This window comes from Hydra viridissima, unplaced genomic scaffold (assembly GCF_058129835.1).
Source record: "Hydra viridissima isolate aposymbiotic clone 2 unplaced genomic scaffold, HvirCarnegie_v1 scaffold_8, whole genome shotgun sequence".
Taxonomy (NCBI): domain Eukaryota; kingdom Metazoa; phylum Cnidaria; class Hydrozoa; order Anthoathecata; family Hydridae; genus Hydra; species Hydra viridissima.
The window spans coordinates 3,801,560-3,815,994 of NW_028324307.1; the positions used below are offsets into that span (position 1 = coordinate 3,801,560).

Genomic DNA, 14,435 nt, shown 5'->3' on the forward strand with positions numbered 1-14,435 from the left:
CAATTTTTGCAAAGTAGTTGAATGTAATATTTCAACATAAATATAGCTAAACGTTAGAAAATTATTTATATTATATTCCTAATTATGTTTCAAATAAACAACTTTAAAAATTTGATACTTTGAATAAGCGTGAATGATTTGATTAATAAGCGAAAATAAATTAACAAATTACTTCTAAAGATTGTTTATAATAAATAATTTTTATTTTAATTATCAAAGAAAATACTATATTATGTTAATAAGGTAGTTTTATTAATTAAATAATTTAAATAATTAAATTTTTAATTAAGAATGTATTTTTGTAAATTTAAATCTTTCAGAAATATTTCAACGACTAATTTTTTCGAATTTCGAATTTTTTTTGCTCTGAAGTTGCCAATTTTAATTGTCGCAATGAATGGAATCGATAACTTCAAAGGGGAAAAGGAATTGTAAAGAAATATAAATACAGATACCTTTACAAACATGGAGCACATAGAATATAGAATTACAAAGAACATTGATTTGTATAAATAAAAGCAAAAAAGATGTAATAAATAACTAACCAAAATTCAGAATTCCGGCTGAAATGTGGCCGGTTTTCAAAACCTTTTGCCGGAGCCGGATTTCGGCCGGAGCCGGAATCCGGTACAGCTTTAGTTACAACATCTGAAGATGCAACATGTTCATTTCGTTTTTGAATTGAAGAAGTGGGTCGGTCTAAGAACAAAACAGCATGAGATTTTTAACAAGGTAAAATTTAATTGTAGCATTTCTCCTTCTTTCAATGACTTTTTTCTGTCATCTAAAAAGCATTAAAATAAATTTTTTTATATATGTATATTTGAATTAGTTAATGTGTGTGTGTGTGTGTTTGTGTGTATTAAGGGTCTACGCCTCGTAAAAATTTTATTTCAACACAAATACCAAGACAAAACCATTAAAGTTTTGAAATGTTTCAAGACATATCAACACTTTTTCAAAGTGGTCTTGTTTACATAAAAATAGTTTCAAGAAAATCAAGTCTTGAAATTGTTTTCTAAATTTTAAGACTTGAAGTGTATTTTTCTTTTAAAAATTTAGAAAGGACATTTTTTTTCAAAATATTTATTTATCATATTTTTTCACAAAAAAATCTTATAACTCTTTTCATATCACTGATTAATGGTTGATGAATGGATGACATTATCTTCATGGAGATGCAGAGCTTCATCAAACTTATCTTTGGAGATAAGCTTCCATCGACAAATTTCAAAAGGGTCAAAATTTTGCTGAATCTATAATATAATTCCTACAGAAACGTTTATTGTTTAATGTTTAATGTTTAACGTCGTTTCGTCATTAGTTACTAGGCTTTGAAAGAGCGCGTTTTCAAAATGCACGCGGCCATTGGAGAAAGATCCATGAAGCGAGTTAAAACTTTTTTCCTTTTGGAATTTAATTATTAGTTTAGATATATGACATAAAGAATCATATGAAGATAAATAATAATCATTAAGATCATCTTATAATTGAAGTAAGTATATAAAATAGTTATATACACATTTTTATTAGATAAAGTAGAAAGGATTTAAAGTAGAAAGGGTTTTAATTTTTTAAATCGTTTATATTTTTTTTGTTTTAGTTTTTCTTTTTGCAGTTTTGTTTTTATTATCTTATTTTTAGAAGGAAAATAGGGGTATGGATGTTATTTAAAGTTATACTAATGCTATTTCCATAAAATGTTTTTTACTACATTGAAATTTCTGTGATGCTATTAACTATTTTTGTTCTTTTTTAGAAAATTTTGAAAAATAAATTAAACTTTTGTGCCAACACTGACATGGCATGTCACATGTTATTGTATGTAAAGGTTAATTTTTGTTCTGAGGATTACAGTTCTTCTGAAAAAAAGAAGAAGGTAAAAAGTTTTGTTTGTAAATATATATTTTGTATCTTTTTAAATTTTCTCGCGTTATTTTTAAAATTTTTGTTTGCACATGTTTATTGTTTGTACATGTTTATTGTTTGCATATATACTTTTGTGATATGTATGTGTATGTGGTAATAAGTCCTCTATAGTTGTTTTATCAATGTGTTTTTATAATAATGTAAAGTGTTTTTTTATTGTTTGTGTATGTGTTAATATGTGTTATATAATTGTTTTAAAAATGTGTTTAAATATGTATATAAGGTATATATTTAACCTTATATACATATTTAAACACATTGTGTTTATAATTGGTACATATGTTTATATTATGCTGTTTCTGTGTTTTTAAAGTGCTGTGACTTGGTAAACATCTACCTGAAAATCAATTATAGTATTTTACAGAAGGAGCAGAACAAATGGCTTTAGATCGTGCAGCTCAACGTGATACGCACCTAACGGCATGGTTTAAGTTAAATACTGAAAATGAAAGAGCACATTGTTATTCTTATGTAGACATTCCTTATCACTTTATATTTGATGATAAGCATTGTAAATGAAAGGTTAGACAAAGGGGTGGTGATAAGGTGATAGTAAGAATGTATAAAGTTAAACCAACTGGAGAATTGTTTTTTTTTAGACTTTCTATTGCAAGCAAAAGGAGCAACATCCTGGGAGGATGTGCGTACTGTTAATGGTGTTGTCCTTGAAACGTTTCGTGAAGCATGTGTTTTGAAAGGTTTGTTGTAAGATGACACTGAATGGCAGAATACTCTTTCTGAGGCGGTTTTAACACGTATGCCAAAGCAAATTAGACAGTTGTTTTCAATTATTTTCACCTTTTGTGAATCTGACAATTCCTTACATCTCTGGAAAACACGCAAAGCTTTTATGATGGAAGATTTCATTCACCGCTCAATCCCACTTCTAATAGCTGAACAAGCTAGTCTTCATCAAATTGAAAAGATTATTAATCAAAGTGGTAAAATGCTGGCTGATTTTAATTTGCCTGCTATTGATGAGTTTATAGGCTTAAATCTAAAAAATTTTGATGAAAGTGTTCAACAACTGAAATAGTAGAATTGTGTATAAACACAACCAGCTGAAATAGTGGAATTGTGCGTAAAATGTTCTTTGCATTGGCAATAGGTGCAGAAGTTCGCATTAACTGAAAATATGAAAGTACAAGATGGGAAAGGTGAATTTTCCCAATGGCTACTAAAACTTGGGAATGTAATAAAGGATGCATTGAAATACCAAATCAGTGCATTATTAGAGAAAATGAATCAATTGTTGAAAAGATTTTTGGAGATGCTGATCAAAATGATTATTTTGAACGCGTGATTTTAACACCAACTAATGTTGATTCATTATCAATGAAGAAGTTCTTGAATGTCTGCTGAGTGAGGTCAAAATTTATTTAAGTGCTGATGAAATTGATGCTGATGACATTTATGAAAGAAATAATTTTCTTGTTGAGTTTTTGAACAGCTTAATATCTTCAGGTATGCTACCTCATTGTTTAAAATTGAAAAATGGTTGTGTAATTATGCTACTTAGAAATTTAGATTAAAAGTGATTATCCTGAAGAGTCAGTCGGAAAATCTAAGTTCGCTAGTTTACGCCCACCACATGAGCTTTTGTCTAGTTAAATGTCAAGAAACGTTTGTTGTTGTCAACAGTATCAAAATATAATTCTTATCCTTGAAGCCTTGTACAAGTTTGATTCAAATTTTCCACTGTATTCACATAAATTTCCTCTAAGCATTGAATGTGATAGTGGAAAAGACATTTGTTATAATAATATGTGTACAACATGTAAAGATGCTGCAAAGTTTCATAATCTATTTGTTTTGAATGAAAATGATAATAATAAATGCATTACATGGTACCAATGGGAAAAAGTTGCAGAAGGTAATGGAAAGGAATATATTTTAAAAAATTGAATAAGGGAAAGAGTTGATGATCATTACAGCACCTTTTCAAAATCTTTACCTTCATTTCTTTGGCATTATTTTATTAAACAGAAACAATCAATTACATATCGTGATCATAAGATCCAACTTCAAAGTAATCCAGACACAGCCGTTCTGCAAGTGGATTTTGCTGAAAATTTTTCAACTTTATGGCAAGATGAAGTGCAGTTAGCACATTGGCACAAGAAGCAAGTTACTGTTTTTACTGCTGTATTTTGGTACCAAAATTCATGCTCATTAGCTGTCATAGTTTCAGATGATTTAAGCCATTTAAAAGAATCTATTCTTGTATTTGTTCATAGTTTATTATCTAAGCATATTGAATCAAGTGTTAAAATACTACAGGTTTGGACAGACGGACCAAGTAATCAATTTAAAAATCGTTTTATTGCATCAGCAATACCCTGGTTGGAAGAACAGCATGGTTTAAAATTATTCTGGAACTTTTTTGCTGCTTCTCATGGGAAAGGACCAGTGGATACTATTGGTGAGACCGTTAAAAGAATAGCAACGCAAAAAATAATCCAGAGAAAATGTATGATAACTGATGCCATAACTTTTCATGAAGCTGTTAAAAATGAGACTAATTTTAATGTCTATTTTGTTTCCATGGAAGATATTATAAGTAAAATAAAAAAAATTAAAGTTCATGAGTTATTTACAAAAGCACCAGCAAAATCAGGAATATTTGCAGCGCACCTAATTCAAAACAATAATGGTAAAATAGAAATGCGACCCTATTCAAGTGCCAAGTATTTAGTGAAACAACTTACGTCTTCATACGAAATCACCAAAAAACTTTAAAACTTTGTATATATGAAAGCAATATAATATGGACGCGATTTGACACTGATATAGTATGGGAGTGTTGGGAAGATTGCTATGTAAGAACTATTTTTATGAAGATGTAATTATATATTTGTCTAATACTTCTCTACTTAGTTTTAAATTTATTAAAAACAGCCCATTTACCTGGTTTATAATTACCCATATGTCGCTGATCACGCTGTGACGTTTTCCATTAGTTAATTAAAGGTGCTAATATAGATGAATTGAATTATTAACTTTTTGTTTAATGCCATGTTAATAATTCAGTTCATCTATATTAGCTGAATCGCGATGTTGATCTAAAAACTAAAAAACAATGAGAGAATTTTGGTCACGCTGTGACGTTTTATATTTTCTCGCATGAATAAGAGGCTAATATATCCACCCTAATTTTTTTTCATGTTTTTTGTAGCACCTTTTATGAGCTAACAAAATAGCAAAAAAAATTCTTTTTATATCTACTTAATAATAAAATATTTAAGGCTAAAGACAAAAAAAAAAGACGGTTGTCACGCTGTGACGGTCGTGGAATTGCTCATTAGTAAAACTTTGTTATAATTCAAATCTGTTTTTAAAATCATAACTAAGCTAGGGATTCTCGAAACGTTTCGGGAAAAATCAATCGAGAAAATTGTTACGTTACGATACGAGAGGTTTCGATCAGTTACGAGAGCGATTTCGAAAAATCAACTAATTTCTCGTAACATTTCGGTTACGTTACGGGAAATTCCCGGTTGTTACGAGAATCATTACGAGAACGGTTTCGAGTTTCTCGTAATGATTCTCGTAACAACCGAAACTCATTTTTCCCAAATTTTCATTTTCTCATTACGAGAATTATTTGTGTTTCGGGATATTTCGGGATATTTCGAGTTATTTCAAGTTCCCGAAATGATTTGCAAAAAATTTGATTAACCAGTTAATCAGTTGAAGTACGCATTTTTAGGACATTTGACGAGCGCGACAGCTGAATTTCGATACATATCGAGAAAATGAAAAAAATATTAATAAAAAATTTTCAATGGTCATAATTTGCTTTGAGGATGGTTTGCTTTTGCAATGTGACGTAGTTTAAAGAAGTGATAAAGTTAAAGAAATAGTCAAATCGCGAAATGTCAGAGATTGTTCGGGATCGAACTCACAACTTTCTAATAACGGGACATATGCCTCAGACCGCTCGACTATTGAAACAGTCTAATAAAATTTAAAAAAAAATACATTATTTAAATTACACATAGTACATTAACTTTTTAAAAAATTAACAAAAAACTGTTTCAATGGCCATCTTGGGTCATCATTGGCAATCAACATCCCATTTAGGCCAATTTGTAACACTTCTTCAAACTGCGTCACTCAATTGAGATTAAGTCCATTCAGATTTTCAATTTTTTACTTTTCTCACAAACAATCGATGACATTTCGCGATTTGGACTATTTCTTTGGAGGAGGCAGGAATTGATCTCATGACCTTTTGGTTATGGGGCTCATGCCTCAGACCGCTCGACCATTGAAACAGTGCAATAAAAAGTTACAAAAATACATTATTTAAATTCAACATTGTCCACTAGAAAAAGTAAAAAAAAAGTTATAAATGTACATGCTTTTTAGTTTCTTTGCACTGTTTACTTAGTAACTTAGCCATGAGTTAAACAAAAGTTTAACTCATGGCTAAGTTACTAAAAGATTTTAAGGAAAAAAGAAATGAAACAAACACCAACTTCACCATTTTATTTAATCAAAAGTTAAATAGCAATTTATTTCATAAAAAAAGGTGAAGTAAAGTCAACAAATTAGGCAGTTGGAGTTGATGTGGCAGGTCCAGGTGTAGCTGTGGCAGGTGTAGCAAAAGGGTCATCATCTTCAGAATCATCTCCAAGGTCAACTAGCGGGACATTCCCTTCAGGCAAAGATGAGGAAGTAGATCTCCATGGTGTATCCTCTTCGGCAATGGCCTCTTCAGTGGAAGTGAGCTTGTAGGTTTTTATCTTCACTCGATCGTAGTTTTGCTGGATGTAAAGCAGTTTTTCAACTTGCTCAGGTTGAAGCTTGGTCCTCTTGTAGGAGACAATGTTACCTCCAGAACTGAAAACTCGCTCAGAAGGAGCAGAAGAGGCAGGAACACACAGCCATTTCCTGGCAGCCTCTGAAAGCAATGGAAACTTTTTTTGGTTGTCCTTCCAAAATTTCAGCACATCAGTTCCAATCTCTGCAGGCATTTTAGTGTACATGTCCCATTCACTGACAATTGATGACTGGGTAAGAGGTCTTTCAGGCCCAACAATTGCCATCTCTTCATCTTTGATCAAGTCAAAACATGGGTCATCTTCGGGTGCCATGACATCCTTGAGCTGCTGCACATTTGTGGTCATTTCCTGGATTGAAGCAAGCCACTGTTGATGAGCATTAGAGTTGACAATCAAAGCATTATAGGCAGCTTCAAAATACCCGCCACCAAATTTTTTCAATGGTTTACCCTTGTACAAGGGGTTGAGAAGGTTAGCCACGGCATAGAATGTGTTGTTCGCGCCACCATTTGGAAAATACTTTTCCAGATTGTTCTTCAACTTTCGATAAAACATTTCAGCAGTTGGAGACAGAGTTTTTATGTCAATCTGTTCTTGTGCCCGAACATTGATGCCATAGATGTGAGCAATGACCTTGTGGATGCAGACTTTTTTATCAGCTGAAAGACTTTCTGAGTTGTCACAGATTCTTCTCAAAATTGGAAGAATCTCATCATAAAGATTAAACTCCTCTTCAGTAGGCACTGACTGAGCAAGTTTCCGGCCAATGTCATTTCCAGGATTGTCTCTAATAGAGCTCAAAATCTTGCGCATTCGCATAATGCTGTCAAGCATCATGGAAACGGAATTCCAACGAGTTTTGACTGGGGCAATGACTTTCACGACTTTTAGAGATGACCTTTCTTGACTGCTCAGGTCACTGTCGTCCATTAAAGATTTGTACTGAAAAACCAAAAAAAACCAAGTTATTAGTACATGGTAACCAATTATAAAAACCTGAAATAAAATTTACAAGCTAATTGTAACTTAAATAAAGTTAAATTAGCAAGTTAAAACTGAATAAGGTCAAAAACATTTAGACAATTTTAAGTTTTACCTCCTTCTCAATCCTTTGCTCGGCCAAGTTTGATCGGTGACACTTGGAACTCAATGCAGTGGCTTTGATGATGGCAGCTTCGAGATTCATTGTTTGAACTGACTTTGTCTCCTTAATCGTATTTTCCACAACCAGATTGAGAAGGTGGTCTGCACACAAGAGAGAATCATCAACATACGTGCACTTTGGAATAGCTGCCTTCATGTTGGCAGCTGAATCATGAACACATACCACTGAACTGAAGCCGTCATTTCCAGGAATGTCAGAAACATACCTGCAAAAATCAAAAACATTTATGCGCATAATGTTACAAATTTTACAATTTTGTGAACATTTTCGTTATAACTCGTTATAACTCGTTATAACTCGTTATGTCCCGTTATGTCCCGTTATGTAAGAAGTATAGTTTCGAGATACAATTAATTGAGCTAGAAATGTTAATTTCGAGAAATAACGATATTTCCTCGGAAGAAATAATATTTTATATTATAATACTATCATAGTTGTATTATCGTAGTTGTATATAATACTATCATAGTTGTAAAACTTACTTGTCAAGTTTGTCGGCAATTGCATCGGCAGTGTGTCTTTCAGCAAAAGGTCCAGTGCCAATGACAAACATCCTGAGCTGGAAATCTTCTCTGATGCAGTGAAGGGTGATGGCTTGATATGAGTCATTGTTTCGACTGCTCCAAAGGTCTGAAGAAAGGGTGAATCCAGGTGATTTGGGAAGTTCGGCCGACAAAACGTTGTAAACGGCATTCTTGACATTGGTGTGCAGCAATGGTAGTCTAAAATCAAAAAGAAAAACATGGTTCAAGGTTAGGTTTGAAATTTTTGTTTCAATTTCAAATAGAGGTTGTAAATGGGAATGTAAGTATACTATACTTATACAATAAATGCTTGTTTCCAACATTATACCTAAAAGGGTATTTTTGGGAAATGTAAAACACACCATCCCAAAATATTTATTTCAAAAATTTCATAATCCCAATAAAAAAAAGTACCAACCCAAAATGATTTATTTCAAAAAGAAAAATTCATACATTTAACTTACTTAAACTTTGAATACGTCTTGGCCTTCTTCACATTCATTTTATGTGCAAAATACGCCAGAAAATCCTTGAAGCCATCTGTCTCGACCAAATTGAATGGGAGGTTGCATCTTGCAAGAAACTTGACAATTTCAATATCTCCTCGTAGTTGTTCCTTATCCTGTGATTTGTACTTCATGTACGCATCAATGTTCTTTGCCTTTTCTGGAGTGGTCGGTGCTGCCAACCTTCTTTTCTTTACAGTTCGGTTTAGGACCTTTGGAGTTTTGCCACCTTTCTCCTGCTCATCTTCATCATACAACTAAAAAAGTAACAAAAAAGCAATATAAGTACATTAGGATGTACATTAGGGATTATTTACAGCTATTCACGAAAGTTTAAACGATTACAGAATTTTAAGATCTAATCTTCGGTTTTTCTTGAATAAAAATCTAACGGAAATAGATATCAAAATAATTTTTTTTTCCAATTTGGTAAATAGGTTATTTGTTAATAGAATAAAAAAAAGTAGGTTTCGACTCATCACTGTTTACTCAGAAATTTCATTAAAAGGAAGGTGATACAAATTAAAAGGTGTCACAAAAGTTTAAACGATTTTATTTAGGATCAATTATTTGCTAATTAATTGATAAATCCGGTGCGAATATTTTTTTTTATTTTTAAATAAAGTTAAAATGATTAGTTTAATATCAAAAAGTACATCACAACACCATTAGGCAGCTTTTAATTCATTGAATATCAACTTGAAATATTGTAAATTTCAAATTAATTTCAATTGCGTGCAAACGGGTCGAAAATCAGTTTCTAGTGAGATCAAGTGGCAAGTTATTGGTATGGCGAGGACAAAAAATCACACAAACGTTCAAATAGGCAAAATACTTCATGTTTCTGAATCTTGCGTTCGAAAAACCATCAAAACCTGGGAACTTACCAAGGACGTCTCCGACATGCCGCGTACTGGGAGACCATCCAAACTCAGCAATCGTGACAAAAGTGGTATATTCAGAATGAGCAGAGAAAACCCCAAACTCAGCTACAAAAAGCTAACACAAATCTTCAACGAGTCAAAAAGTAATCCAAAAGTTAGCAGAGAGCTCGTGAGACGAACATCGTTGAACAAAGGTATTGGAACGTACATAGCTGCTAGAAAACCTATTCTTTCAATCACGGATAAACGTAAACGACTAGTGTGGTCCAAAGTAAGGCTGGACTGGTCTGTAGAACAGTGAGCAAAATTTATTTGGAGTGATGAAGCTAATTTTCAAGTCGTAAACCGCAAGGGAAGAATCTATGTCAAAAGACTTGCAACTGAGAAACATTCAGACAGGTTTTTGCAACATCGTCGACAAGTAGGTGGAGGTTCAGTTGGCATCTGGGGATGTTTTTCTCACAAAGGTATAGGCTTCTGTGAGCTGTACGAAGGCCGAATTAATCAATACACCTAAGAACACATTGTAAACGTGTTTAGTTCCATCAATCAGACACTTGTATAGCAGAAGCAAGCAATTCATCTTTCAACAAGACGGGGCTTCAGCTCACACAGCTCACTCAAGCAAAGAATATTTTTTGAAAAAAAAGTTCAATGTGATGCCCTGGTGCCCTAGATCACCAGATCTCAACCCAATTGAAAATAATTGGTCTTGGATCGACATTCAACTGACATACTATGAAATTCAATCAACTCAGCATTTGAAGCAACTTTTGATTGAGACTGGCTGAAGGTAGCTCGCGTGATGTGCATAAAATTAGTTGAATCAATGCATAAACGAGTTTATCTTTGCCATAAAAACAAAGGAGGACACTTTAAATATTAATTTTGCTTTTTTTTTTCATTATTTGTTCGAATGTTGCAATTCGTTTAAACTTTTGTGCTTCTTATTTTTCCTATATGATATTTTGTAATTGTTTTTTTCTAAATAAATATTAAAATTTTTATAATATGTTCATATTCATTTTAAAGCTAATTACTTTTTCTTTAATAAATAAAAAAAATTTATTCAATACCATTTTATAGCTGTTTTTTATTAAACAAAAACCAAACATACTTGATAAAAATTCTGCAATCGTTTAAACTTTCGTGAATAGCTGTATAATTTAAAACTTTCAAAGTACTAAATAACAATAACTTATGACTTTTAAGTAACTTTACGAAGCTTTAGCCAATTCTTTAATTAAGTTATTTTCAACAAAAGTCAAAAACTATTCAAAATAGGCAAATAGTATACATAAGCAGAACTAAAATTAAAATGTAATGTAAAATTAAATTTTTAATTATCGGACCTGTTCAAGCTCTTCATAGGCTTGGTCTCCTTGGCGCTTCTTTTCAGCTTTTTCCTGTTCCAATGCCTTCCATTCAACAGGGTGTTGACTGACCATGTGCCTTCTTATTCCACTGGTACTGCCATCATTGATCTTTGACAGGTGTTTACAGTCCCCAATGTTGCACTTAGCGTAGGTCTTGTCCACACCACCTTCAGTGACTTTCTCCTCTGTGAAATGCTTCCAGATCTCTGTTCTAGGCCTGACCATGTTGACTTGACTTGAGTGTTGAGTCTAAGTATCAAAAATTTTGTCACAAATTAATTTTTTTCCGGACTTCAATCAAACACGTCTGATCTTCAAAAAGTTCCAGGAACTACAAAACTAACCAAGCACTTTCCCGGAAAAAAAGAACCAAAATTTGTACTGCATTTTATGAATGTGGACATTTTGTTAACATGATAATTCTACTGTTAAGTATTTTAAACTTTGGTCTAAAATGTTTTAATAATACTTACTTTTAAATTAATGACTTATATTTTAACTTAACTAATAAAATTGAATCATCAATACTTTTGTTTCTAGCAATTTTAACAACAATCTTGTCTAATAATGTTCCTTTAAAAGCAACAAAAATAACAAAGAAACAATTAAAAAGTGTTTTCTTACCGTAGAAGATGTAAAAACCACAAAAATTAGTTGAACTTTACTCTTTTGTCTTGATTAGGGTTAGGACTATTGTAATTGTAATGAAAACAATAACAGTAACAATAATTATTGTTATTGTATTAACTTAATTTAGAAACAATAACAATACTTGTGATTTACAACTATTGTAATTCTGTAATACAATAACAATAATTATAGTATTGCAACTCATCTTTATAAAACAATAACAATATCTGAAAAAAAATGTATTGTAATGACCCACTACAATAACAAGTAAATATTGTGTTGTAATTCGTCTTTGTAATACAATAACAATTTATTGTTATTGTAATAAAAAAAAAATATTTTATTGTTAAAATTTAATAAAGTTGAAGAACCGTTCTTCAACTTTTCAAGACATTAACATTTTTAGGGCTTGTTCATATGGACAAGGGCTAGCCCGGAAAACGAGCCAGTTTTAAAATTGCTTTTATATGAATTTTTGCCAAAAAAAAAAAAAAATGATATCAAGTGATATTTTACTCTTTGTCGGTAAAATAATGAAACAAGCAAGAAAAAGGCGCCTTAAAAGAAACAATCGTAGTTGCTCTATCAGCAGATAAAAAAGTAGCTATTACTTTATATTACTCAAAAGATACTTGATCTTTGGTAAATTATAAAAGCAAAACAACTAAATTTTTAAGTACACGGAAGTTGCCAGTTTTATTATTAAATTTATTATTTTACGCGGAAGCTTATAAAAGAATTTACATAAGCTTCCGCGTAAACGGGCTGGTTAATTTCTTATATAAGAATTTGTACGCTTGCGTACAAATTTATATAAGAAATTAACCAGCCCGTTTGCCGAGATCTCGGCAAAAAATAGTGAGGTCTCGCTATCCGGGCTAGCTCGTTTATTCATATAAACGGAAAATAAAATTAAGCTTAAATATTGGTGACGTCGATATCTCGGCAAACGGGCTGGCTCGGCAAACGAGTCAGCCCGCTTTCCATATAAACAGGCCCTTATTTAAGAAGAATTATTTTGTTTAACTGTTTGTGTTACTAAAGTTAATTTTCATATATATTTTAAGTTCCTTTGCAGCATTAAAATCAAGAGGAAAAAATAAAAGGGCTGAATAAAACAATTTATGAATGTTATTTTTCGTAATAGTAAGGCTATCATCAGACAGGCAATATTTTGCGGCCATTTAGAACTTAGAAAAACATAACAAGATAGGTGATGCGAAATCTAAATATGTAAAAAATAAAATTTGCAATATATTGCAAAGCCATAAATAAAAAATAGCAAAAATAATAGTAAGTTCGTCAGAGATGAATATAAATACGTTAAAATACGTTAGCTTTTCTACTTTAATGTAAAGTAATACACTACAATAGTTATTGTAATTGTTTTCATCAAAACAATACAATAATTATTGTAATTTTAATTCATTAAAACAATACAATAGTTCTCGAATTTTATTGTATTGTTAGAAGAAAAACAATACAATACTTATTGTAATTGTTTTTATTCACAACAATACAATACCAAAGTAAAATTTTGTTATTGTTTCTGTAATATTACAATACAATTTTATTGTATTGTAATGTGTAATTGTATTTAATTTTTACAATTACAATAGTCCTAACTAGGGTTGTTAACCGCAATATTTCGTGCAATTCCGGAAAAATAAAATTCTTGCGGAAGGATATTGAGAATCAGGAATTTTTTTTTTTCGTACCGAATTTTACGAAACAAAAAAAACCGTTGATGTTCATTTCGCAAATGCTACTTACGAAATGTCGCCTTTCGCAAGTTGAATTGCGAAATAAAACTATTTTGCTACATACGAAAGTAGCGCTTACGGAAGTCGCACTTGCGGAACGAGCTCTTTCGCTAAACGACGTTTTGAAGTCTATAACAAAATTTTGTCGGATATAATTGTAAAAAATAAAATTTTTATATACCAAAAGGTTTATAATCAAATTTTATCTTCAGTATTGCAACATATGAACATTTTAAGGTTTTATTTTTTGAAATAATGATAAAAAACCAAATTTCTTTCGAAACGAAACTCTTTCGCACCGCAACTCGCGAAACGGTTCTTAACAGAAAAACACTTACGAAACGCCGCTAATTTTAAATATTTAATTACGTTTTATGAATCAAATACGTATAATTAACTAGGTAACTAAAATACTAATTATTATAATATATTTAATATATTTAATAATAGAATATAAGGGGGCCTAACGCAGCTAAAATTTAAAAATTTTAGCTACGTTAGGCCCCCTTATATTCTGTTTCAGCACCGCCATACCCCGTCCTAACGTTCTTAATCCTTCTAGGTCACTGTATGTATATATATGTAAAAACTATTGAAGAATCATTTAACAACATAACTTAAATAATAAATAATAATATTTTTGTGTATAACAGTTTAATGAATTCTTTCGAGTCTATTCCGTAAGTGCACATTCCGAAACGCTCCTTCCGTAAGGAACTGTTTCGCAAGTATTCTTTCGAAATGATTTGTTTCGCAAGTTTCTTTTCGTAAAGAGTTATTGCGGAATAATTATTATTTATTTTTTTCGTATAACGCATTACGGAAGAAGAATTTGCGCAAGAACAACTTTCGCAATAGCAACTTGAAATAC

At 31.5% G+C, this 14,435-nt stretch overlaps 3 protein-coding genes across 3 annotated transcripts in view; 1 reads left to right on the forward strand and 2 right to left on the reverse strand.

The window, feature by feature from the left end:
• Positions 1–14,435, forward strand: part of LOC149884570 (uncharacterized) — a 317,612-nt gene that overhangs the window by 143,247 nt on the left and 159,930 nt on the right. The gene's annotated exons all lie outside the window — the stretch shown is intronic.
• On the reverse strand, positions 6,424–8,453 carry LOC149884595 (uncharacterized). The gene is made up of 3 exons (XM_090096628.1): positions 8,364–8,453; positions 7,813–8,086; positions 6,424–7,658 (listed from the first exon to the last, which is right to left on the reverse strand). Exons 1-3 carry the CDS (start codon positions 8,432–8,434, stop codon positions 6,483–6,485), a joined length of 1,521 nt encoding a protein of 506 aa, XP_089952754.1. The 5' UTR covers positions 8,435–8,453; the 3' UTR covers positions 6,424–6,482.
• Positions 8,851–11,968, reverse strand: LOC149884596 (uncharacterized). The gene is made up of 3 exons (XM_090096629.1): positions 11,796–11,968; positions 11,148–11,420; positions 8,851–9,168 (listed from the first exon to the last, which is right to left on the reverse strand). The coding sequence occupies exons 2-3, from the start codon at positions 11,394–11,396 to the stop codon at positions 8,866–8,868; spliced, it is 552 nt and encodes a 183-aa protein (XP_089952755.1). The 5' UTR covers positions 11,397–11,420; positions 11,796–11,968; the 3' UTR covers positions 8,851–8,865.